Raw genomic sequence first — 27,288 nt, 5'->3', positions numbered from 1 at the left:
TGTGCTAAATGCTTTAAATGTGTCTTGCAGGAACCCAATAGCTGTATGTGTAACAGTTTAGAGCATGAAACTGTTACACCAAAACTGCCAGACACAGGAACAATTTCTTTCCCCAGGCAATCACCTTGATTAACAATAATTATATTCCCTGCTTCATATCTACAAGTACTGCATTATCAGAACTGTCAGTCATCACATCCTCTGTATATGTTACACACACTACCACTGCTATATGTTGTACAAATGTATAATATTGCACAATATTGTTATTTATACTAACATGAACTTCTCACACTTTATGTACATAACCGATCAGTCATATATTCTGTATTCATATTTAATACCCATACCATCTATATTTTATCACATTGTCTGTATTGTCTTGTATAGTCTGTATTATCTTGTTTTGTATGGTATAGTGTTATTTATGTCTGTCACAAACAGCTGGAACAACACACTTGACCAATAAACCTGATCCTGATGAAATTAGTTCTTACAGTGATGCTTACTTTGCTTTTGAATTATTCTGCATTGAATGAAAAGCCAGAGCTGGTGGATTCGTGTGTGTGTGTGTGTGTGTGTGTGTGTGTGTGTGTGTGTGTGTGTGTGCACGCGCGCATGTCATATTTCAGGGCTTTTATTGTCACGATGTTCTGAGTTCCTGAGCCTTCAGCATTCACACTGTCACACACTCCTCCTCTTGCTGTCAAAACTAAAAAAAACACATATTTGTGTCTTGTCACTGTAAGCCTCTTAAAATTTCATGTCATGATATGTGTTTATGGTATACATAATTTTCCATATTATCATATTCACTGCATCTAGAATATACAACCCAGTCTCACTTTGGATGTTCAAGTTGGTGGATTTGTCTTGATTGGTGCTCAAGTTGGTGGTTAGTGATTGAGTCCACGTGTCAGTACAGAGTGAGTCACATCAACCCCTAAATTATTACCTTCACATTTTCTTCACATCCACACAGTTCTGTTTATCTATTTCACTTTGTATTGGTGCTCTAATTGCAGTCTGTGATCTTTAAGATGTGTAGGAGGTGATGCTTACTTATTATCTCTAAAGAAGATTATTCCTGTCAGTCTGAAAAAACACCAATTGACCTGCTATGCAGTTGTGCAGAGTTATAATTACTTTTATCAGCTTCACTTTGCATTACTTTAATGTGTTTCCTGAACTGTGTGTGTGTAACTGATATTGTTTTGTCCACAGAATAAACACGGGGCCTGGTCTCCTTTAACCACAGTGTGCTGCAGGAGTCTATGGACAAAGGAAATTTCAAGGATAAGATTAAAGACCACTGTCCTGAAGCCAACAGAGGAGATTAAGTTTTTTTTGTGAAAATATGGGAACATACTGTATGAACAACAGCAACTCCAGGTTGTGTGTGTGTGGATTTACACCTATGTCACCAATATATGGTTTATCCAAGTGTAATTTCTGCCTTTAGTGATAATGCGTTCACTTTAAAGTGCAGCTCTGAAGATTCGTGACTGTGTTCCAGAGTTTAGAGTGGAGATGCTGCCTTACTGTATTACTGACTTCAATAGCACATTAACATGAAGGTCATTATCATGAAGCAAAAACATGCTCACTCTTACACACACACAAACACACACATCACATATACAGGTACATTTCAATAAATTTAGAATGTCATGGAAAAGTTCATTTATTTCAGTAATTCAACTCAAATAGTGAAACTCGTATATATATATATTTTCTGAAAATGTTCAGTTGATGTATATGTACTCAATACTTGGTAGGGGCTCCTTTTGGGCTCCTTTTGCTTTAATCACTGCCACTATTGGTCTGTGTGTAGTGGCTCTTGATGCCTTGACCCCAGCCTCAGTCCATTCCTTGTGAAGTTCACCCACATTCTTGAATTGATTTTGCTTGACAAGCGTCTCAAGGCAGTGGGTCTCTTGGTATGTTGTGCATCTTTTTCTTCCACACATTTTGTTGATATGCTTGGATTCAGCATTCTTTGGCAATGAATGTTTGTGGCTGTGTTTTTGTTTGTTTGTTTTTGTATGGTGACCTTGAGTGTTCAGAAAGGCACTTTTAAATAAAATGTATTATTATTATTATTATTATTATTATTATTATTATTATTATTATTATTATTATTATTATTATTATTATTATTATTATTATTACCCTCATTGTGAAGTGTCAGTCATTGACTTCTGGACAACTGTCAGATCAGCAGTCTTCCCCATGATTGTGTAGCCTAGTGAACCAAACTGAGAGACCATTTTAATTGCTCAGAAAACCTTTGCAGGTGTTTTGAGTTCAAATTTGTTGAGATGGTGAATTGGTAGGTTTTTGTTAAATGTGAGCCAAAATCCTCACAATTAAAATAACCAAAAACTTAAACTACTTCAGTCCGTGTGTACTAAATTTATATAATACACGAGTTTCACTATTTGAGTTGAATTACTGAAATAAATGAACTTTTCCATGACATTCTAAATTTATTGAGATGCACCTGTATGGATATACCATGTATTGGTGACATAGATTTAAATGTACAAACACACACACACACACACACACACACACACACACTGAGAAAGAGAGAGATGTTAGTGAAGCAATAATAAATAAAAAAAGAAATGCTCATAATTATGAGTAGCTATAATTTGATATTGAACCTTACAGCTTGTGCACGCACGTGTGTGTGTGTGTGTGTGTGTGTGTGTGTGAATGAAATAAAGCTCCACTTTTGACCAGCAGGATTTATGATTCATTGGAAATAAGAGACTCCTATGTAACGAGTGAATTTTTTAAATTACAAACGCGAGGCGTCCCTAATGGTTCTTTTGTGGAAGTGAATTTAAATTAGACCTAATTTTCAACCCGTCTGTGTGACGGCGATAACATCGTTGGGATGGAGAATCAGATACGAAGGAATTATTTTACTGAACTGACTTTCATCAATAAAAGACGTTTAAAAACCTTTTAGCACTGAACTGTGATTAGAACCACTTTCAGAAATGAAGTTTAATGGAGTTCGTCTCTTCTTCAGAACAAACCCAGGTTGTTAAAGTAGGCTTTTTACAACAATCTCGCCCCACAGATTTTCTCCCATAGTCAGCGGTGTGGAGAAAAGCTGGTCTGGGAGCTAAACTGCTCCATCTCATGAAAAAAAAGTCTTCTTAATTGTAAAAGTTTGTGTGAAGGAAATAAGCACCTCCTTAAAGTGATGAGTTTCTCACTCCTGCAGAAGATGAGAGAAAAGCTTCTGCAACTTAACAACAAAGTTTCTAGGATTTTATGAGGAGATTTTAATTTGAAAATTCAAACACCAGAGAGGGATTATTTTCCTCTCTCAGCACGTCCCCAAGGCCTTTATTCCTCTTACACCACAGCAACTTTCCATGAATTAAAATGTTTTATTTATTTAAGAATGACACTTGCATTTACAGTTACATATAAGGAAGCAGAATGTTCATTCCACTTTCACTGTAAACACTCAGTCCTCAGAATCAGTTTGTCATGTCACTGTGAATGAGATGTTACCATGGAAACAATAAGGTATCAGAACAAGTGCAATAGTATAAACACGCGCTACTGTCGGAGCTGCTGTTAGAGAGAATTAATCAACACCAGACCAAAGTTGCTTTGATTATCAAATTCCTTTGCAACAAAAGATGATAAATTCATCCAGAAATATTCAACAAAACAAAACAAACAAAAAAAAACCTTATGGGTAATATATATACTAGATATACACATTCTAAAGAGACATCTTTGATCACATGATGAGAATCAGACATCAGACAAGTTTTTTTTTCTGAAAAGAGCATTTCCTCACGGCACACATAGACCCCGATCAGTAAAAAAGTTCTTTTTGTCAATATAAAAATCGTTTCATCTTTATAATAAATCCTGTTGTAAGGATTTATTATAAAGAATCAATCTAACGATTTATTTATTAGAAACGATCCTGTGTTAAAGTGCTCATGACTGGGTTCTGAAGTTCTTCTTCTAAATTCTTTTACATTAATACGTTTGTAGCTTATAAAACTTTCAGAAATTCTTCATTTTGTAAACACTGTTGTAAGCTTTTCCCTGTAAATATAATTCTTTAATATTCATAAATTGTGCGTGTTTTATAAAGGTCAACTGCATGGCTGGCCATATCTCTTTTCCGAACAAACAAACAAACAAACAAACAAACAAACAAACAAATGTAATCAGCCCACGGTTACAATCGGCTCCACTGACAGGATGTCGGTCTTCGCTGATTGGCTGAGAGAGGTGGTCCTGAGGGCGTGGCTCTCTTTGTGATCAGACGGCTGTGAGGAGGTGTGGCTTTCTGGCCAGGCCGCTCTATGACAGCTGTGAAGGGGCGGTGGCCTTTCTTCTGGCTCCTCCCCTAGCCTGCTGCTGCCACGCCCTCTGGCTCGCCCTTTCCTGCACATACTAAGTAGGTACGTGAGTTCGGCCCTGAAGCTCTGGTTGAGCCAACAGTAGATAAAGGGGTTGTAACAGGTGGAGCTCATAGCCAGCCAGTGGAAGCTGAAGTACACGGCGTTGTTGGAGTGGATGGCGTGACTCGACAGCAGAACCACGTAGCAGTTTAATGGGAACCAGCACACAGCAAACACCAGAACCACCAACACCAGCATCTTGATGGTCCGCTTCCTCTTCCTGCGTTGGAGGAAATACTGCTCGCTGGTGACATCACCGATAGCGTTGCGGCGCCAGAGACGATGCGCCACAGCCGAATATGCAGCAGTGATGATAAGAAGAGGCAACACATACAGGAGTATAAAGGTTGCCAAGTCTAGGTACTGATGGTACAATTCAGACGGATCAGGAAAATCCGGCACACACAAAGAGCGAAGGATGTTCTTACTACAGAGCGGGAGAGAGAGAGAGAGAGAAAGAGAGAGAGAGATCACAGCTCTACATTTATGCCAAATCAAAAATGACTCATTACTCATGAAAGTAAAAAAGAAACCCTACAGAGAAGAAATAAATGAAAAGTAAAGAAATGTCAGTATACACTAGGATTAGATGAAAAAGAGTGGCGTATCTCTGAGACATAAACATCACTACACTCCTCATAGAGAAGTGTAAAGAGAGAGAGAGAGAAAGCAGGGGACAGAGGAAGTTAGAGGCAGCACACAGATAGTCATAGAGGATGATAGCAGGAGAGAAAGTCATAGACAGAAACGGACCAAGAATGAAAAAAAGAGTGAAAACGTTGAGGGACAGAGAGACGGAGAGGTGATTCAGTCCACTCACACGTTATATGATTGTTTCTATGGTTACGTCTCACATCCCTTTCTGTCCCCAGTCTTGTCACGTCCACAGATTTGTAAACAGTGTGTAATTAATACGTTCTTAATCTCTGTATAAACAGATTCTACAGATATTTATGCTCGTTGTCATGGCTATGGCAAATCAGATCATTGGTTTACTATTAATGTTATCATTTTATTGTTTATCTATATTCATTCACTATACATTAATATTTATGAATTCATTAAAACTTTAACCAGAGGTTTGAAATACAGATACAGTTAAAGTAATAACACATGTACGCACACACACACACACACAAACACAGGCTCTGTCTTAATGCATTTCATTATAATGAGTTCTTAATCAGTTTATTTCCAAATACTTTTAATGAATACTTCTTAAAAGCTTTTCAGACTTGAACATCTCTTCTGAATACCCTTCATTATAATGATTAAATATGCACATATTTACAGTCTGAGTTTAAACAAATAGACCAAAAAGATGCTGTACCAATAAAGAGATGAGAGAGAGTGAGAGAGATAGAGAGAGAGAGAGAGAGAGAGAGAGAGAGAGAGAGAGAGAGAGAGAGAGAGAGAGAGAGAGAGAGAGAGAGAAGACAGTAAACCTTTTAATGCTTTAGTGTTTGTGAAGATAAATTATTGGCTGTCACATAGCAGCAGCTCTGAAATAGAAAGTTTTTTATTTCAGCCACATTCAGTTAAAATAACAGCTGAAATAAAAGCTCAGAACATCTGAATCAAACAACACGTCTCACTAAAAGCTCATATTCACTGCAGTGATCAGTGATGGATGTTTGCACACTGTCCTTTTATGCACACACACACACGCACACACACACACACACACACACACACACACACACACATTACTTCAGATAATGAAGACAAATCCTCATGTACCCAATTCATCTTTTTAACCTGCAATAAAGTGTGTTTTTTTACTCGTCCCCATGTTGATTCCTCTTATACCACAGCAATGTAACAACATTTAACAATTACAAGCTTTCATTTATTAATGAACACAATTTCATACGTTTTATTTGTTAATAGTTACATTTAATGATCTAGAATGTCAGTGAAGTAAATAATGTTTTTGTTGCCACATTCTAGCAGCTATAAACACTCAGATCTGCTCTGCCCTAAAGATGTGCGAAAGTTTCACAGCGCTGACACTAGAGACTCCTTCCACACATCATACATTAATATAAATATTCCTTAAACAAATCTTCAGCATTTCAATATTTTGTAATCGGTTTATTATCAGTGGCGCGTGCACTATACGAGTCACTGTGAATGAGTTGTTGCTATAGAAACGATAAGGTATCAGAGTGAGTGCATTAAAATTAATCTGCGCTACAGTCAGAGCTGCTGTTAGAGAAGACTAATCAACACCTGACCAACAATCAGGATAAGGAGGGAGAGACATCGCCAGAGAGAGCACGTATCAGTGGGGAGGTATGTAAGAGTGTGCGTGTGCGTGTGTGTGTGTGTGTGTGTGTGCCACTGCCTCCAGTTTCCTCATTTCCCCTAGCAAGGAGTGTGTTACACAGATTTTACTTGATCTCTGAGGCTTTTTACTACACTGTGTGGTTATAAATTCTTCAGACGTGTTCAGACACAAAACAACAGCTTCCCCTGCGATATACACTTCAAACGAGCAATACTGAAATATATATTCAATTATAGAATACTTTTAAGCATCAATTAAAAAGATGAAACCACAGAGAGAGTGAGACAGACAGACAGACAGAGTGAGACATAGGGACAGACACACACCTGTAGACAAAGGTGAAGAGTTTCTGGAAGATGGCGTGTGGCAGCGAGAAACAACTCGCCATGAGCCAAATGAAGACGATACACACAGCACCCTGACCGGTGCACATCCTCGGCTTCAGAGGATACAGGATCACCTACACACACACACACACACAGTGTAGGACAGACTAAGTTCTCCACCACCCTTTAAACACAAACACTCACCATTAAACGCTCTAATAAAAATCAGGGATATAAAATGCAGACTGTTATTTTTTGTTAATACTCATTTTGTGAACTTTTATATATTAACGCATCGCATTTATACATTCATTGTTATTATATATTAATATTTATTAGTTAATACTTTCACACGTATGTCTTTAATTGTATCCTCCAGTGTGTTTGAGTGGATTTAACAATATCATGCAGTATGAAGACTAATAACACACAAGCGCTCAAGAAGAAAAGCCCAAAGTCACTGAGACATCTCTGTTTGATGAACCTGCACGTGTGTAACTCTCACCTGACTTCAGAAGTGATTCTGGTCTCATGTCTTCACACTGTTCGTTATTGTTCCAGTGCAGTGTGTTGCAGATCTCAGTAGCACACAGCAAATATTTCAGGTTATAATCTAATGAGTGTGACGATGTGAGGTGACATGGCCCAATGTGACCCGAGGTTGCCCGATGTTACGTGACCCGGCCTGACGTGACGTTACCCCACATGACCTGACACGTGAGCCCAGACTTCTGTTTCTGAGCCAGGCTCAAAACTAAAGCTCCATGTCATTGTGGTGTACAGAGAGGAATAATGTTCACTCTCAGCACTGTAAGACATCAGACATTTCAACCAGTGTAGAGGAACATCACCACAGGACAGGATTAGATCTCTGAAGATAAATGTATTTAAGTTTACCCACATTTTCAGGACAGAACAAGCTGCTTCTGTAATTGTTATTGTAATTGTTGACAAATTGCTTTTTGTCTTTGTATTAACTTGAAAAGACTGAATAAAGAGAGAGCGGTGGCGATACGAGTGTTTGTAGCTGCTATAAACGGAGAGAACTCACACATCACAAACATTAAAAGTAACTATAAGGAAAAAGTAATTAATTGCTGATTATTTTTCATGGACTGTTCTCTCTCTCTCTCTCTCTCTCTCTCTCTCTCTCTCACACACACACACACACACACACACACACACACTTGTGTAAATGTTTGCTTAAACAAATAGGTTCATTATTATCTGTCAGTCTCTCATATGATAATTATAATGGTGCTGTATGGTTTAATGTATTCTCACCTCACGGATGTGTTACAGAGCCACATGTGGTGATGTGAAGCATGTGAAAATAATTCAATAAAAATAAGAATAAGTGCACAAGTGAATGACGATGATTCATCACATCATTAAGAAAAGACGTCACCTCTTATTTTAATTCTCACACATGCCGTGTCCCCGTCTATGTTCGTTTGTTACATGAAACAATGAATATATCAGTCATATACTCTTAAAGGTGCTTTATTCATGCACTTTATCCATGTTGCTGTGAAGCTGGATTTTATCCTTATGTGTAATCTTGTGTAGATTAATAGCTAAAATGCGGAGCGCTGGCTCAGATAATCCTCCACACCGTGAGCACTGTTTTCAGCAGAGCAACATACAGTAATGAATATAGTGTATTACCATCTCTTCACCCCGAGGAGTGACTTTCATTTTGAGAAAATGATCAATTACTTAAAGCGAGCTGTGTAGCAGATGTAAATAACTTCATTTCCTTCTTCAGTCCACATTTTCTATCCCTGGGAGTAGTGTAGGGAGTAGTGAGGGAAGAAGAGAGTAGTGTATGGGAAGTTGATGGGGGTGTGTGTGTGTGAAAGTTAAGCGCTTATGTTTAATGGTGTTGGTCTGGAGGCTGTGAAAAAGCATGTCACTTCCACTGAGGACAAATCCAGCAACCTCAGACGTGTGAACTACATACAGATCTGAATGTGGAGCTCAGAAAATCCACTGAAGCCACTGCGTAACTTACACTGAACACCAGGAACAACTTTAATAATGTAGTGCACAATTATATAGTGTAAAGAGATTCTCTGTGTAACTGTAGTGTGTGTGTGTGTGTGTGTGTTTGTGTGTGTTTACCTGCCGTCTGTCCAGCGCGATGGCCGTGAGTGTGAGTGTAGACACATGCAGAGAGCAATACTGCACAAAACGGCTGATGTGACACATCCCTCTGCCAAAAACCCAAGTACTGTTGACAAAGCGCACCTAGAGAACACACACACAAACACACACACCCTTGTCTTACTGTCCAGCTTTGACACTATTGTTAATGCTAATATTTAAAGCTACACAAATCTATCAGAATCCAAAAAGAAATATTTCAGTGTTTTATTAAAAAAAATTTAAAGGATACATACATGATATAAAAACACCCCACACCCTCCCCCTTCCCCCACACACCCAAATACAAATCACTATACTTTTTCGTTTTTGTTGTTTACAATTCAATTACAAACATTCACTTTGCTTTTCCTTCCTCATTTTTAAAATGTATACTACTTCTACTACTATTACTACTACTACTATTAATAATAATAATAATTATTATTTGTTATTGTTTTTATTTTCAGGTCTGTTTCCTTTTTGAATATTTGAATATGCACATATTTATGATCCAGATGTACAGTAAAAGATGTACCTAAAGATTTAAAGGTGTGTGTGTGTGTGTGTGTGTGTGTGTGTGTGTGTGTGTGTGTGTGTGTGTGTGTGTGTGTGTGTGTGTGTACCAGTGTAAACGGTGTGTTCAGCAGGGTGATGAAGATGTCCGCCACGGCCAGGTTGGCGATGAAGAGGCTGGTGGCGGAGCGCGAGCGCTTGTTTTTCATCACCACGTGGCACACGAGCACGTTACCGAACAGTGACACGACGATGATCACCGAGTAGCTGAAGATGAGCAGCGCCCGGACCGCCGCGTGCTCCCTGTCCGCGCCCTCGCGCTTCCGCCCCGCCAAAGAGCGCCAGTCCGCGAGCGCGCCATCGTCCAGCGCGTATATGCTCGTGCCGTTCAGACCGGACTGAGAGAGCGCGAGCAGCTTGTGCAGCGACGAACTGTTGGAGACCCCAAGCGGGCGGTGACCCGGGAGACACGCTGCCAAGCAGGTGAGAGAGAGGAGCGCGTGAAGAGCGCACCACTGCATGCCTGCGGTAAGAGAAGTAACGGGAACAAATAACGCGGGTAGATGAACTTTTACCGATCCGCGAGCTGATTCAGCGTTTATTCAATAAAGCAGGTTAATCACGTTAATCATCCCTTCATGTCAGGCACCTTGGAGGACCGCAGGACGCGGCGCGCGCGCCAAGGTAGTGGTGCGCGTGACGCATTTAACATTTGGCTTGCGCTTCCACCGAGCGATCTAACGGCACGCGGTGGGTTTTTAAACTCAAGACACGCCCCGCCCACTGCCCATCGGAGCGCTCTGCTATTGGTCACTTACATGGTTAATGTGAATAAAATGTAGATTATGAAACTGCCACTCCATCCAGGGTGTATCCTGCCTTGATGCCCGATGACGCCTGAGATAGGCACATGCTCCCCGTGACCCGAGGTAGTTCGGATAAAGCGGTAGAAAATGAGTGAGAGTGAGTGTGAGTGAAACTGCCGTCACGTGCAGATGAAAGTTATTTTCACTAACAAGTGGAAAATATTTAGAATTTCTTTCATCACTGCATCAGGAGATAAAGCCCACGCGAGGTTCCTCCGGGTTCTCTTGTTTTCCTCCCTCTGTCCAAACACGTGCCCTTTCATTGAGGTGGGACTGTGATGTTACACCCCCATTGTTACACCCTATTGAGGTGGGACTGTGATGTTACACCCCCATTGTTACACCCTATTGAGGTGGGACTGTGATGTTACACCCCCATTGTTACACCCTATTGAGGTGGGACTGTGATGTTACACCCCCATTGGGGCGGGACTGCGATGTTACACCCCCATTGTTACACCCCCATTGGGGCGGGACTGTGATGTTACACCCCCATTGTTACACCCCCATTGGGGCGGGATTGTGATGTTACACCCCCATTGTTACACCCTATTGGCGTGGGACTGTGATGTTAGACCCCCATTGGGGCAAGACTGTGATGTTACAATTGGGGAAGGACTGAGATGTTACACCCCCATTGGGGTGGGACTGTGATGTTACACCCCCATTGGGGTGGGACTGTGATGTTAGACTCCCATTGGGGCGGGACTGTGATGCGTTAATGTGCAAGATTGAAATAAAATTCAGCCTTAGCTGATTGTGTAACTATTCAAGCCGTAAAAGCATAAAACATGTTCATCTTTATTTTATTTTTTTCATTTTGCTTTAAAAACATGAAATAAGATATAATACATTCAGTCCTTTTGTAGTCCTTTTAAACAAGCTGTAGCTCTTATTCATCACTCCTCACATAGTGTGGCTTTCTTTGTAACCTTTAAAATATATTTTACCAAAATGGCATCACACAGCTGGAGTTGTTCTGGCAAGAGCAGTGCACACACACACACACACACACACACACACACACACACACACACACACACACACACACACACACACACAAACACACAAATTTTTTTTTTACCAAAATGGAATCACACAGCTGGAGTTCTGGCAAGAGCAGTGCCCGCACACACACACACACACACACACACACACACACACACACACACACACACACACACACACACACACACACACACACACACACACACACAAAACACACACACACACACACACAAATACACACACACACCACATTGTGTTATCAGTTAAGCTTCACTATATAGAGTGTATTAGATTGAGTGTATTTGATGTCTCTCAGGTGTTTCCTTGATGAAGAACCTGTTCTAATGGAGTCCACGGTGGCTGAGAAGTTCAAAACAAAATAAATCCGGAAACAAAATGACAAATCAGAAAACAAATCAACAAATCGGAAAACAAAACAACGACATTTCAGAAAAAATGGAAAAGGTAGCTATAGTTTGCAAATAGAAGTCTTACTGCTGATTGGACACTACATCTCTCACTCAGCAGTAGAAAGTCGACTCATGTGTTTATGAATGTATAAAAATGTAATGTCCTTACTCTGGATTCAATTATGTCAAATTTCTGCAGTTCATGTGAAAACATCTGGAGGTTTGAAAAAGGACACAGCAGAAAACTAACTGAAGTTAAGCTAGCAGAAGTTTCTGAAAGCATGGTTAAACTAGCCACACTTATATATTCAGGATCACAGCTTTTAGATAAATGGACAGAAATAGAGCTGAAAGTGGAACGGGAGCGTCCACAAGCTCGTTTAACCACAGCAAAAGAACTATAAAAAGATCGTATACAATTAATAAGTAACAAAACAAATCACACAATATTAAAGGCTAAACTTTTTTATAAACCCTTCTTATTTTAATAATGGGGGAAAATAAGGTTTAAGAGACAAAACTGTATTAAGCCAGAAAAAAAGAGAAATTTATTTCACTGTAGAATTACAATATTTCTCTTCAATATTTCTAGTCACCATGTCTGTAATATAATCTATCCAGAAAGCATTGTTTTACTGTGGAATTTTTTTTCATAATTTCAATTTCAAAGTCACAATATCTGGTGCCAGGAGCCATTATTTAATCCATTATTAAAAGGAATATTTCAAAATGTTAGTTAATCACACCGTCTCAGATCATTTCATATTTACCTACTCAATGCTCACAATAACGATCATCCGATTTTACTGTGGATTTTTGAAGTAATTGTTTATTAAATTCATAGACACTGCAATCAAAGCATTTTAATACATTGTTAAAATCTGTTCACAATAAAAACTGATTAAATATACTTCAGTAAAATGACTCCCAGCATAGAGATGTTGGAAACAATCAGATCTCACAGAATATATTAATTCAGCATGCTTTGTTCTGCCTGACAAGTGCAGTGTTAAATGCATTGCATCATTTGAACCTTTTCTTGCTTTCTTCTTGTAGGTCTGCAATAACAGCGGGATCTACAAATAAGCCACAGAACACATCTCGAAAAACCGTCAGTGCATCCTGATATGATGAAACTAAATGGCTTTAGTGTATCGTAAGCAACCAACCATGATAGTTTGGTCCCATGGAGTTATAATGTCGAACAAATCTACGACGTGTCCACTGTGCTGTCCCTTATGGATTATGTTCTTGCAGCAACTGCATAACGTCATCATGTTTAACATGCTGAAGTGCTAAAAACGTGGTCTGGTAACCGAACAACTCTCCTGGTCCACGCAGTTTTGCTCTTATAGCATTCCTTACATTGATTAATCTTGGATGGTTATTGTCTTCGAACCATACCTGTATTCTCCAGGTGTGTTTTTAGAGATCACCCACTAATCTTTATGCCATGATGTGCTATCAGCATTTTACAAATCACGGCATATAAATGTTCTTCCTTTTTCTTCTTGCTAATGATAATTGATATTTTCTTTGATTTAACTTGAACCCAGAACTCCAGACATGCACAAGAACTAAAGTTATACACAATTTCCTACTGCCTGTATAGTTTGAGTGACAGATGTATCGTCAGCAAGACTTCCATTTGCAAACTATAGCTAACTTTTCCGGTTTGTCTGAAATGTCATTGTGCTTTTTTGATATGATAGGATTCTGATCATGAAACACTAATGCAGGACATCACCCAGAGCCTTTTGAGTTACAGTTCACACTACTCACTGACCTTTACACTATACTAATGTTCTCTGATGCTAATATTTAGGCTAGAATGCCGACATTGGCTTTCAGCATGATGTTTACAGTTTTACATGGGACTGCTGTTTTCAATTTATAGACATGACAGTTTTTAGACCAACAGCCTTCAGAACAACCCTTCAGAAATGGAGTTTGCATTTCACACTACAAAGGCTCTGTGGTTTAGATGAGATTTTGAAGTAGGAGTTAAGTGTTTGACTCGTTTAGAGATCAGAGAGACCACTTTTTATTTTGTAAAGTGCTTTGCTTTTTACACACACACACACACACACACACACACATACACACACGCACACACTTCTCAGAAACACTTCAAAGTGCAGGTGATCAGGAGGAAACACTTAAAAGTTCTTCACACTGGCTGCAAAACAACAGTCAGTGAATCTGAAAGAATGTGAAATGTGAAATAACTAATGTACTGAAATCCCACAATGCACTGCTGCAGATGATGTATAGTTCAGTACTACACACACGGGACACCCAGATGTAAAAAACAGGGAGTAGGGGAGAAGGAATAGGGGACAGAGAGAAAGGAATAGGGAATAGTGAGTAGGGGTTAGGGAGATCCCAACAACTGTCCCTATAAGACAGGGTTCCGTGTGAAGTCCCTGGAGGAAGTTAAAAAGCATGTAAACTGATCTGTCACACCTACAAACTTGAATCCTGTGCTATGTCTATGGATGTCGTTCACTTTGGAGCCAGAAATCTCACAGATATCTCAGGGCAAAAGTTTGTGCACCCCCTACAAAACACTATGGACATGACAAAATGTGTTTTTGTACCAAAATGTTTGGGTTTCACTGGCGTTCCTTCTTTATTACTAATAAAAACATAACAGTAAAAAAAAAAAAAAAAAGTAAAGAAACTCAGTTGTTTTGTGAACTTGATAAATATTCAAAAGGCGATGGTAAAAATGTTAATACTTAAGTGAACTCTTGATCTCCAGTCCAGTCTGTGACCTCGCTAACATTCTCTGAACTTATCTTCCATTCGCTCGGAGACTCAACATCAGAGTTTAAGCTTTCAGAAAACTAATCTCTATTTTTTGGAGAAAAATGATAAAACAGAGATTTTGTTGCTTGTATTTGAAAAACTCCTGAACACAATTGAGAAAAAAAAAAAAGAGTTTTTTGAATACTAAACATCTACAGCAGCTGTTCACCTCCTACAGGAAGTGTCAGTTTAATGGAAGGATAAAATCCCAGCAGCGGTGAAAGCTTTCAGAAATTCAGTTCAATTCAATTTTATTTATATCTCGCTTTTAACAACATACATGGTCTCAAAGCAGCTTTACAGAACATAAGAAATATAGTACAAAAGTCTAACATTAATATTTAAATGTGTTTGTATTTATCCCTAATGAACAAGTCTGAGGTGACTGAGGTGACTGTGGTGAGGAAAAACTGAACCTTGATGGAACGTTGAGAGGAACCAGACAACCAGAGTGTTATTATGAATAACATACCTTTCTGACTTTCTACAGTCAGATACAGTCCGACAATTGTGTATTAATGAGGAGCTAACATCTCCTCCTAGAATGCCTGAATCTTCATCAAGCAGAATCCAACTTAAGCTGGTACATCACTAGATACCTCAGTATCCTCACAGGGTTGGCTTCTTCTCACTGAAATGTGCATAAATGTTGAGCGATCGATGAAAGATGTATGCAGAGATTTGTGTTGCAGATCTCAGAACCTGCTTAAGTAATGAATTCACTGAAAATGTAAAGATGGCCTGTCAGCATGAACAGGTTCAGGATGAGGCACCGAGCCCAGGGCAAGAGATCAGGCGAAGCAATCGCCTCCAGTCTCCTCGGAGCGTTGCCGCTAGTCACACACTGTACTGTAAACTGGAAAGGTCGCAATCCAGAATTCATGTCAGACTTTTTAAAGGAATCAAAAACTCAAAAACAAGCGTCTCTCAGGTGACATCTCAGTAATTACTGCATGACCAGAGCTGGTGCTATAATGACCTCATTAATCACTGCTAACAACTGAACAAACTCATTAATCAGCAGCACAGATAACAGCACAGGGTTCTTTACATCAGAATTTTTTGTTTTTGTTTTAAATATCATAATTATAAAAATTTTTTGAAAAAAATCTCCTCAAAATGTAGGAGCCTGAACTTAGTCACGATAAAATGCTAGTGTGTGTGATGTACAAGGTTACAATTCTTTTACATTTCAATATTTTTTTTTTTTTTAAGTAATAAGACTAGCATTAGCCTTGTGGGTCTTTTTGTGTCTCAGGTAAATGTTGAACTGCTTAAAAGGTACAGAGTGAACTGCTGCAGAGAGACAACTCTGTGTTTAGAGACGCCTCTACTGCATGAAACAGATAGACTGAACTACACAAGCTCCAGTCACTCCAGTGTGTGTGTGTGTGTGTGTGTGTGTGTGTGTGTGTGTGTGTGTGTGTGTGTGTAGTGGAGTGGAGTTACTGTAACACCCTGAAGTGGATTATGTTCCTGTAACCGCAGGGTCGGGTGTGTGTTATTCCTCAGAGCACAGAGATAGATTTGTGAAAGTGACAGTGACGTGACAGTAAGGTGACCCATAATCAGAATTCGTTCTCTGCATTTAACCCATCCAAAGTGCACACACACTGTGAACATACACACGGAGCAGTGGGCAGCCCGGGGCGCAGTTGGGGGGTTCGGTGCCTTGCTCGAGGGCACCTCAGTCGTGGCCAGCCCGAGACTCGAACCCACAACCTTAGGAGTCAAACTCTCTAACCATTAGGCCACGACTTCCCTGTAAATGAACAACACATTGTGTATTTTAACAGTTAACAATTGCACAACTCTCTCTCTGTCTTTCTCTCTCTGTCTCTTTCTCCATCTCTTTCTCTGTCTCTCTCTCTCATTTTGTCTCTCTCTCTGTCTCTCTCTCGATTGTCATTTTACAGAGAAGTTGCAGTGTAAACATCTCTATCCGGAACACGCCAAACAGCATTGTGTGTATGTGTGTGTATGTGTGTGTGATTTATTACAGAAAACACACACAGAAGAGGAAAATATAAGAAAGTTTACTGATAATGTGGTTTTACACATGAACAGAGATCAGATTAAAGCAAAATCAGTGAAAGGAAGTGTCGACAGACCGAACAAAAGCCAGGCAGAATCACAGCCACTGACATCATCAAGAATCATTAAAAATGTAACCTCACTGACGCTCTGTCTACATACTTACGGGGAAAAGATTTCTGAGAAAAAGTAACAGAGAGAGAGAGAGAGAGAGTGTGAGTGAGAGAGTGAGAGAGAGTGAGAAACAAAAACTGACAGAGAAGGAGAAGAGAAACGGGAAAAAGTAATGAGGTGGTGATGGAGGGGTGATGGAGTGCACTGGGGGAGAGAGGTCATGGTCATCTACCCCGACGACCTGCTGTCTTAAACGGGTCAAACTCATCCTGTGGAGAGAGAGAGAGAGAGAGAGAGAGAAGGGAGAAAGTTAAAGGGAAAAAGAGAAGCATACAAGCAAACCCAGTAGAAATAACTGTTTTAGCAAAGTAACTGTGTGTGTGTGTGTGTGTGTGTGTGTGTGTGTGTGTGTGTGTGTGTGTGTGTGTTTACATCATCATCGTCTTCATCAAAGTAGACTCCTTTATATGATTGGCTGAGACTTTGGGAGCCCCGCCTACTGGAAGAAGAAAAAGTGGAAGATCTTGAACATGAGGAGAAAAAGAGAAAGAAAAACATGTTTACTGATTTTTTATTTCTTTCTTTTACACTTAAAAAACAACAATAATGACCTCAATAAAAATTTGCATCAATACTAAAGTGTCAACATGTGATCAGGTCTCTAAGGTTTTTGCAATACACATCAGTTATTTAAAAACAACTGTTTATTGACTTATTTCACAGATCGAGTGTTTGAGTGTTTTAGAGTGAGTTACAGTGTATAATAACACTTCTGAATAATAATAATAATAAACACTGTAACCATGTTGATTCCACTCTGGCTGCTCCACTATCACTGTATCCACGGCAACAGCCCGTAACTTCAATCTTCTATTCAACTGAAACCTGCCAGCCAAGAGTGTGTGTGTGTGTTTTAATCTACTCACACACACACACTTACTCAGAGTGCTTATATTATACTTCACTCCAGACACACACATGCGCAACACACACGCACACACACTCTTACTTCTGTGCAGGACGAGATGTCTTGACAAAGGACAGGTCGTCCTCGGAGTCGCTGTCCTCTATAGTGACCTGCAGAGAGAAGAGAATAGAAAAAAGAGAAGAAAGTGACTAAGAGAAATGTGAACTGATTTAAACAACCCTGTACTTTTTTCCTCCATCACACACATTGTCTGTCTCATACGCCATCTGTCTCACTGTCTCCCCATCTCACTGTATCTGACTCTTCATCTGACTGTCTTCTACCACTGAGCTGCAGGGGGGAAAATGGGTAAGAAAAGAGAACAGCGGCCAAGCGGTGTCTCACTGCATCACTGTCTATCTGTCTCTGTCTCAATGTGTCTCTCTGGTGTCTTTCTGTCTTGTAATCTACCAATTTCTAAAACTTAGAACTGAAAACAAAAACCTTCACCTTTACAGTCTGTCTGCCTGAGTGATTGTCTCTGTCTATCAGGCTCTCTGCCTGTCCCTGTCATGAATAGGGCAGTTTAAACATGATAGAATCAAAGGATCTCAATACCCTCTTCACTACAGCATTTCAGACTGAATGAATAAAAATCGGTCGTAGCTCCACATTAATAAAAACCCTGGAATGTAAAAAATAAAGACAGACAGACGCTGTGCTCAGACTCACTCACATGAATATTCTTCTTCTTTTTCTTATTATACACAAATATTCTCCTGAGACCCACCAACATACAGAGATACAGACAGACATACAGAGATACATACAGAGACACAGACAGACATACAGACATACAGAGATACAGACAGACATACAGAGATACATACAGAGACACAGACATACAGAGATACATACAGAGACACAGAGATACAGACAGAGACACAGAGATACATACAGACATACAGAGATACATACAGAGACACAGAGATACAGACAGAGACACAGAGATACAGACAGACATACAGAGATACATACAGACATACAGAGATACATACAGAGATACAGACAGAGACACAGAGATACAGACAGACATACAGAGATACATACAGACATACAGAGATACATACAGAGATACAGAGATACAGACAGAGACACAGAGATACAGACAGACATACAGAGACACAGAGATACAGACAGAGACACAGAGATACAGACAGACAGAGACACAGAATGACCGACAAAGATACAGAGATACAGACAGACAGACAGACAGACACACAGACAGACAGACAGAGATACAGACAGGGACACAGACAGACAGACAGACAGACAAGGACACAGACAGACACACAGACAGACAGGGACACAGACAGACAGACAGACAGGGACACAGACAGACAGACACACAGACAGAGATACAGACAGACAGACAAGGACACAGACAGACAGACACACAGACAGAGATACAGACAGACAGACAAGGACACAGACGGACAGACACACAGACAGACAAGGACACAGACAGACAGACAGACAGACAAGCTGAAGCAAAAGAGGACTTGAGGGCTATAGAGTCTGTGGACACGTGGCACCTCTGAATAACATGACGCTACAACAAACCATGTCTTTATTGCTATATAGGAGCCGTGATTGCTAATGTTTCAGCTCAGACCTGCCTCCTAGTGGTCAGAGCATATAACACTCCAGAGACACAAAATCCTCTGACTGAGCCACATGATTAAGTCTCTGTTCAGAAAACCGCTGAAACACAGTAACGCATCATCCAGCCTTGTTCCTCTCCGTCTCTCCCTCCTGCTAAGATCTGAAGGTCAACTGTGAAATCGTGCACATTGAAGTTTGTTAAGCAAACTTTTAAAAGCCTGAGGTTTTTACTCAAAGTTTGTAGAGTGTAGAATTTACCCAAAAGGCACTGGGGTCTGACGCGGGTCCTTTTTCAAAAATGTGTGAAACAGAATAATAAGTTCTATTAATGTGGGTAAGTGCAGAGAGATGGGCGTGTCTCCAGCGGGTACTACACACTCCATGTGCACTACACACACCTCGGCTTGGTGTAAGACTCCATGTGCACTACACACACCTCGGCTTGGTGTAAGACTCCATGTGCACTACACACACCTCGGCTTGGTGTGAGACTCCATGTGCACTACACACACCTCGGCTTGGTGTAAGACTCCATGTGCACTACACACACCTCGGCTTGGTGTAAGACTCCATGTGCACTACACACACCTCGGCTTGGTGTAAGACTCCATGTGCACTACACACACCTCGGCTTGGTGTGAGACTCCATGTGCACTACACACACCTCGGCTTGGTGTAAGACTCCATGTGCACTACACACACCTCGGCTTGGTGTAAGACTCCATGTGCACTACACACACCTCGGCTTGGTGTGAGACTCCATGTGCACTACACACACCTCGGCTTGGTGTGAGACTCCATGTGCACTACACACACCTCGGCTTGGTGTAAGACTCCATGTGCACCACACACACACCTCGGCTTGGTGTAGTGGGTGTGGCCTCACTCGGTCACATGACCAAGACACGCCTGTGGTGTGCAGCTGTACTATGAGCTCAGTAACTTTTAAACTGACACTTTTAAAGCTCACCTAGATTTCATTGTTAAATGTTGAGGTTTGTAATGATCCGAGAGGAAAGAGAGAAGAGAAGAAAAAAGAGAAGAAAATGAATGTGAATCACTTACTGAATCAGTGAAAGACGTCCTGATAGCCTGCCTGGAAAGTGACGCATGAACATTTCTAAACAGAACTGAGCACTTCATTTCCCCACAACACATCCCTGTTACCATGCCGACACAGAACTCAACCCTGTTTTCTTTCTGTTTTTTTTAACAGATTTAAATCCTTCACTTTTGTAACAATAAGACCGTCATCAGAAATCAGCAGAAACAAAAGAAAAAAAAAGACACACACACACAGAAAGAACACAGTCCCATCTTCTGGTTATGTGAACTCCAAGGTCAAAGGTCACATCAATAAAATCTGTATGGTGTGAAAGTGCTCATGAACAGAAATAAGAGCGCCTGCTCAACCCTCGCCGTGTCCCATCAGTGAATCTACTAAAAATGCTGAAATGTGTCATTTTACAGCTGTCGCCAAGCAACAGGTAAAAAAATGGTACACTTTACGACTTAAACGCCGGTGCTTCCCCCCCATCACTCTCTCCAGCATGCAATCAGTTTTCCTTTTCTTCTCTCATTCCCTAATCACTCACATTTTCTCAGAGGTTCTCACCTACACATAATCAATCACCTGCTATCTCCGTGTGTGTGTGTGTGTGTGTGTGTGTGTGTGTGTGTGTGCGTATCCCCCAATGACTCAGAAAACTGCTTTCAACTTTCAAAGTAAAGCTTGTAAAGATACAATGTGTGTGTGTGTGTGTGTGTGTGTGTGTGTGTGAGGGAGAGAGGGGGCACAGGAGAGTGGTTGATCAGATAAATGAATTTATTTAATATTATACACTGCTGCACTGTGGGACGTGTGTGTGTGTGTGTGTGTGTGTGAGGGAGAGAGGGGGCACAGGAGAGTGGTCGATCAGATAAAGTGAATTTATTTAATATTCTACAATGCGGCACTGTGGGACGTGTGTGTGTGTGCGTGTGTGTGTGTGTGTGTGTGTGTGTGTGTGTTTTCTACACCGAGATCAGTTGGCTATTATGTAAATCAATACTATTCTCTTGTCCCTGCTCAGATGGCACGACCCCGAGGTTTTCCTCTCATCATCTGCACAATAAGACTCTGACCTTCACCATGTTGAGCTGCTTCTATTAGCAGGCGGTAGAACGGAGCAGCACAACAACCTAAAGCAACAGGAACAATTACGCAGTCAACAAGAAGCAGCCGGCTGCTGTTCCTACAGCTCACTGACCTCCTGCTGAAAACACAAGCACTGAGACATGAGTGTGAATCACATCTGTCTGTCTGTCTGTCCGTTCCTCCATCCATTCATCAACAAGAGAATTAAGATGTTAAGGTGTGTAATCAGTGACTAAGAACACAGACCAAAGATTAAAACCTGAACACACACACACGCACACACACACACACACACACATACACTCCTCTCTCGTGCACTCACGGTTCCTTTAATCAGGCAGGATTTATTATTATCACAAATAAACTACATTTGCATTCATTTACAGTAAAGACATAATGCTGTGTAGGATTTACGTGTATGTGTGTGTGTGTGTGTGGGGGGGGGGGGGGCGGCAATTTAGTTAATCCTCTCTAAATGCTTAGCGGTGTTAATGAGGGCCGGATTAGTGAAGTTCACGTTCCTCAGTGATTTCCTCAGCTCTCTGCTGCTCAGATTAATCAGTGAACACTTCCAGTGAGCTGCGAGAGACTGAGAGGAAGCCTGCACATCTGTGTTCATGCTCCAGCTCTCCCTACACACCTGCTGCTAAAGACGATGGGTGAAGGAAGGAAACAGGTGGTCTGTGTATGTGTGTGTGTCCATCTGGAGAGCTTAATTAGGGAAGCTGACTGCGATGTGTGTGTGTGTGTGTGTGTGTGTTTTTGTGTGTGTGCGTGCCATGATACCATGGCAATTACCAAAGGATAAACCTACCTCTATTTTGCCAACATGTGTATACACACACACACACACACACACACACACACACACACACACACACACACACACACACACACACACACACACACACACACACACACACACACACACAGAGAAATACAGACTTTTACAAAGTGAACAAGTTTAAAAAAAATTTAAACAAAACGGCAAAAAAAAGGTTCGAAGCCAAACAGATGGAACTCGGCCAGGACGCTTCTACCTACTCATGTTATGAATCAGATGTAAAATGCAGTTCATTCTGAATGTATTTAAAGTTCATTTATTTAAACCCTTTCTCCAGGTAGCACGGTTTTCAAAGCTATCTATTTAGTCGAACTAGTTTTGAGTAAACAAAACCTAAAAAAAAAAAAAAAAAAAATGAAGAAGAAACAGAATTTTTAAATGAAACAAAGAAAAAATAAATAAATAAAAGCACATGTATTTTATCCACTTACTGTATTAGAAGATGAAAAGAAGAACAAACAGCAAAAAAAAAAAAAAAAAGGATAGTACAAAATCTTTTACAACAGTAAGCTAACGCAAGTGGAGAAGAGCAGCAGACAGAAATGAAAACTTTGGCTTAGCGGGACGTGACATTTCGTCTCCACTGGAATCTCATTCAGATGAAAACAAAAACAAGTCGATGGCTTTAGTGCAGAGATTCTGAAGTAATGTCTCAGGAGGTCAATAATGATCAGAGGGATCAGAGCTTCCTGAGAAGCTGCTCATCGATTGTGTTGGAATGTTTTCCTCACTGTCTCTGATCTTCAGTGTCTCTCGAAAATAAACATATTCAGCACGTAAAAAGAACAAGAGCGTGTGATGAGGTCACTGCGTACTGGAGAGAGGAGTGGAGAGGAGGAGAGGAGGACAGAAGAGGAGAGAAGGGGAGGTAAGGAGAGGAGGACAGAAGAGGAGAGAAGGGGAGGTAAGGAGAGGAGGACAGGAGAGGAGAGAAGGGGAGGAGAGGAGGACAGAAGCGGAGAGAAGGGGAGGAGAGGAGAGAAGGACAGAAGAGGAGAGAAAAGAAGGGGAGGAGTGGAGAGAAGGGGAGGAGAGGAGAGAAGGACAGAAGAGGAGAGAAGAGAAGGGGAGGAGTGGAGAGAAGGGGAGGAGAGGAGAGAAGGACAGAAGAGGAGAGAAGAGAAGGGGAGGAGAGGAGGACCGAAGCAGAGAGGAGAGTAGTGGCAGTGCAGGTGTGCGCATATAAGTGTGTGTGTGTGTGTGTGTGTGTGTGTGTGTGTGTGTGTGTGTAACGCAGTGCTAGAGGAAAGATGAACAGAACAGCGATGCCATTTAAGGCAGACGTATAAAAACAAGAGGTGTTTTCACTTTCTTTTTTACTCCTCCTTTACTCTGTTTCATCATTAACCCTGTTCCTGTGTTGTGTGACTTTTTAATAGAAACTTAATGGAATTAATCACTAAATTATATACATTCATTAAACACATTTCACGAGTTGTGTTAGGGGTACGGGGGGGGGGGTGCGAGAGAGAGAGAGAGAGAGAGAGAGAGAGAGAGAGAGAGAGAGAGAGAGAGAGAGAGAGAGGGGTGTGGGTTTTGTGTAGGGAATGTGGTAGGCTAGTGGTTAAGATGTTGGACTACTCACAGAAAGGTCATTAGTTTGAATACCAGGTCCACCAAACTGCCACTGCTGGGCCCCTGAGCAAGGCCCTTAACCCTCAATTGCTCAGTTGTATAAATTGAAATAAATTGTAAGTCACTCCGGATAAGTGTGTCTGCTAAATGCCAGAAATGTTGTGTTTTATGTATGTTTCCTGTTTGTTTTCTCTGTGTGTGTGTGTGTGTGTGCGTGTGTGTGTGTGTATGTGTGTGTGTGTGTGTGTGTGTGTGTGTGTGTGTGCAACTCCACTATGTCTCAGCAGGATGTTCACAGCTGAATACTAATAACACAATTGGGGAACGTTTTAATAATTCACACTCGGATGTGAGAACCACAGGGTGAGCATAAAGAACACAGCATGTGTGTGTGTGTGTGTGTGTGTGCGCGTGTTCGTGTGTGTGCGTGTGTGTGTTCGTGTATGTGTACCTCCTTATAGGATTTTGTGGCACCTCGGGATCCTCTTGGAGCTTGAAATGCTGTGGAGAAAAAAACAAGATGATGAACAGAGCTGAATAAAAATAAATAAAGGAGCGAAGCCTGAACAGCGGCTGCCTTTAATTTCTCTCTGAAACATCTTACACTTCTATCAGTCATCTAAAGTCCAATTCTATTTTATTTGAGAAGCCTCGGAGTGTTAAGTGAAGATGAAACTGAGCTGTAATCCACACTTCTCACATACTGCATTGTTTCTCTTCATTTCATCAACACGTTTCTCGATCTCTCAAGTTTTAGGGGGTAAAACCGAGAATGAAGGATTAGAACTTTAAATGAAAGAGCAGAAATTCCTTTAGACGCTTCAGAACCCTTCAGATCTCCACATGCTTCTGAGCATCTTATTTGCATACCTTGTTTTTAATATTAGACAAACCAAAATTTTGCCCGGGGAAAAAAAAGCCTCAGATTTCAGAAAGCTTTACAGGACAAAACGGTGTCCAGAACAATTTTTATAGAGAACATTAAGCTCATGACTCAGACAGAGTCCTGATTCAAGACAGAGCTCTGATGTGATTCCTGTAAAGATCACCGAGCTGATAAACGCCCACCTCACCTCTCCTCGACCCCTCAATAAATCACATCACTGACTCATTTCTTCATTACTTCCTAACTAAAACTGATGGGATGATTCAAACTCCTGCAAATAAACACCTTCAACATTTACTTTTATAACTTAGCATATTGACAGTAAAATAAATGCAGTAAACAGGGACACAAATATATTTACCTGTTACAATGTGTGGAACTTTAAATCAATTTATACTACAGTGAAAACACACAAATCACATTTTACTACAAAACAACAAAAACTTTTCATTTTTTAACTTAATTTTTAAATGTTAATTAACTTTTCTAGACTGAAAGATAAAGTAGGTTTATATGTGTGTGTGTGTGTGTGTGTGTGTGTGTGTGTGTGTGTGTCTCACCATCCATTATAGACTTGGTTTTAACAGGACTTGATAAAGCAGCTTTCTGGCTCCGCCCACCTCGACTTGCCTGAGACCCAGCTCCTTCAGACACACACACACACACACACACACACACACGCACGCACGCACGCACACACACACGCACGCACACACACACGCACGCACACACGCACGCACACACACACACACACACACAGTGAAGAAAAGAATGAGGAATGAAAGAATCTATATATTTACTACAAACAGTGGGAACGTGATTTGCCACACAGATCAGAAAAGGGTTAATAATGAACACTTTATAAACAGGTTGTAACACAGAGCTGAATTATTTATGCAGTTGTTCTGAGGGTTACGTGTCTGAGTTTTCATCTTCAGGACATTTGAATTTTTTCGGGAACATTAAGGATCTCAGTGTGACCTTAAAGTCACTGTGGAGAAATCTTTGTAATTAAAACACACTGTGGAGGCTGAAAGTGCATGCAGACCTTCTCTCTAAGCTCTGTTTGGGTTCTCCTCTAGTAGAGATGTGAGGAGAGGAGAGGAGAGGAGAGGAGAGGAGAGGAGAGGACTGGGGAGGAAAGGAGAGGAGAGGAGAAGAAAGGAGAGGACTGGGGAGGACTGGAGAGGAAGAATGTATGGGAGGGGAGGAGAGGAGAGGAGGGGAGGACTGAAGAGGAGAGAGGAAAGGAGGAATGTATGGGAGGAGAGGAGAGGAATGGATGGGAGGAGAGGAAAGGAGGAATGGATGGGAGGAGAGGAGAGGAGAGAGGAGGAATGGATGGGAGGAGAGGAAAGTAAAGGAGAAGAGAGGAGAGGAGAGGAGGAAAAGAAGATTGGAGTAGAGGAGAGGAGAGGAGGAGGAGAGGAGAGAAGAGGAATGGATGGGACGAAAGGAGAGGAGAGGAAGAATGGATGGGAGAAGAGGAAAGTAGAGGAGAGGAGAGGAGGTAAGGAAGATTGGAGAGGAGAGGAGAGGGGAGGGGAGGGGAGGAATGGACGGGAGGGGAGGAGAGGAAGAATGGATGGGAGGAGAGGAAAGTAGAGGAGAGGAGAGGAAGAATGGATGGGAGGAGAGGAAAGTAGAGGAGAGGAGAGGAGAGGAGAGGAGAGGAGGAAAGGAAGATTGGAGAGTAGAGGAGACGAGAGGAAGAGGAGAGGAGAGGAGAGAGGAGGAATGGATGGGAGGAGAGGAGAGGAAGAAAGGATGGGAGGAGAGGAAAGTAGAGGAGAGGAGAGGAGGAGATCAGGAGAGTGCAGGGGAAGTGACTCATTCACAGAGACACAAACACAAATTCATTCCTTTTTAAAAAATGATTGTCTTCTTGGAAGTAAGAGAGCGACAGAAATGATGATGGAGGTGTGAGAGCGAGTGTGAGTGGAGTAGAGACAAAGACGTTTTTTTTAACCTCTAACACTTCACTCTTTGAGCTTTGTGAAGATGATATTTTAGTAAAAATATGAAGCTTTGTTCTCTAACAGACAATCAACTCCTTCAAAGCTTCAATCCTTTATTTCTCGCCTGTATTCAGTAACACATCTGTCTGGGATGATTATCACTATCACTGATGATAATAATGAGAATGTTAGTCTTCATGACGTCACACACTTCAACATCAACGCTTAAAAGAAGTTATCTTATGGCTTCATTTATCTCAGAGATCTTTAGAAAAAAAATTCAAGGACTTCAGTGTGTGTGTGTGTGTGTGTTAAAGTGACATTTAGAAGAAGCAGGTTTTATTT

At 41.0% G+C, this 27,288-nt stretch overlaps 2 protein-coding genes across 5 annotated transcripts in view; both read right to left on the bottom strand.

The window, feature by feature from the left end:
* Positions 1-3,395: 3,395 nt before the first annotated feature.
* Positions 3,396-10,531, bottom strand: LOC113640254 (probable G-protein coupled receptor 83). Its single transcript, XM_027142649.2, has 4 exons — positions 9,839-10,531; positions 9,192-9,317; positions 7,068-7,201; positions 3,396-4,878 (listed from the first exon to the last, which is right to left on the bottom strand). Exons 1-4 carry the CDS (start codon positions 10,247-10,249, stop codon positions 4,215-4,217), a joined length of 1,335 nt encoding a protein of 444 aa, XP_026998450.1. The 5' UTR covers positions 10,250-10,531; the 3' UTR covers positions 3,396-4,214.
* A 6,306-nt stretch (positions 10,532-16,837) lies between these two features.
* Positions 16,838-27,288, bottom strand: part of mre11a (MRE11 homolog A, double strand break repair nuclease) — a 31,068-nt gene continuing 20,617 nt past the window's right edge. For 3 of the 4 annotated variants that reach the window (XM_027142784.2, XM_027142783.2, XM_027142782.2), the window contains exons 16-20: positions 25,546-25,629; positions 24,551-24,600; positions 17,981-18,048; positions 17,404-17,494; positions 16,838-17,240 (exon numbers count right to left, since the gene is read on the bottom strand). In XM_027142784.2, the coding sequence (XP_026998585.2) occupies positions 17,196-17,240; positions 17,404-17,494; positions 17,981-18,048; positions 24,551-24,600; positions 25,546-25,629 (338 nt within the window). In that variant the 3' untranslated portion in view covers positions 16,838-17,195. The remainder of the gene's footprint in view (positions 17,241-17,403; positions 17,495-17,980; positions 18,049-24,550; positions 24,601-25,545; positions 25,630-27,288) is intronic. The other variant, XM_027142785.2, reaches the window with a different exon arrangement.

The sequence above is a fragment of the Tachysurus fulvidraco genome, chromosome 22 (genome assembly GCF_022655615.1).
Source record: "Tachysurus fulvidraco isolate hzauxx_2018 chromosome 22, HZAU_PFXX_2.0, whole genome shotgun sequence".
NCBI lineage: Eukaryota > Metazoa > Chordata > Actinopteri > Siluriformes > Bagridae > Tachysurus > Tachysurus fulvidraco.
Note: the sequence above shows the minus strand (reverse complement) of the source record. Positions and strands in the feature narration are given on the sequence as shown.

Excerpts from the sequence above, each read along its gene's own strand:
- LOC113640254 (XM_027142649.2), bottom strand. The coding sequence starts at position 10,249 with ATGCAGTGGTGCGCTCTTCACGCGCTCCTCTCTCTCACCTGCTTGGCA. Across the intron at positions 9,318-9,838 it reads TGAACACACCGTTTACACTG|GTGCGCTTTGTCAACAGTAC; the intron begins GTACACACACAC and ends TGTGTTCTCTAG. Across the intron at positions 7,202-9,191 it reads TCGCGCTGGACAGACGGCAG|GTGATCCTGTATCCTCTGAA; the intron begins GTAAACACACAC and ends GTGTGTGTGTAG.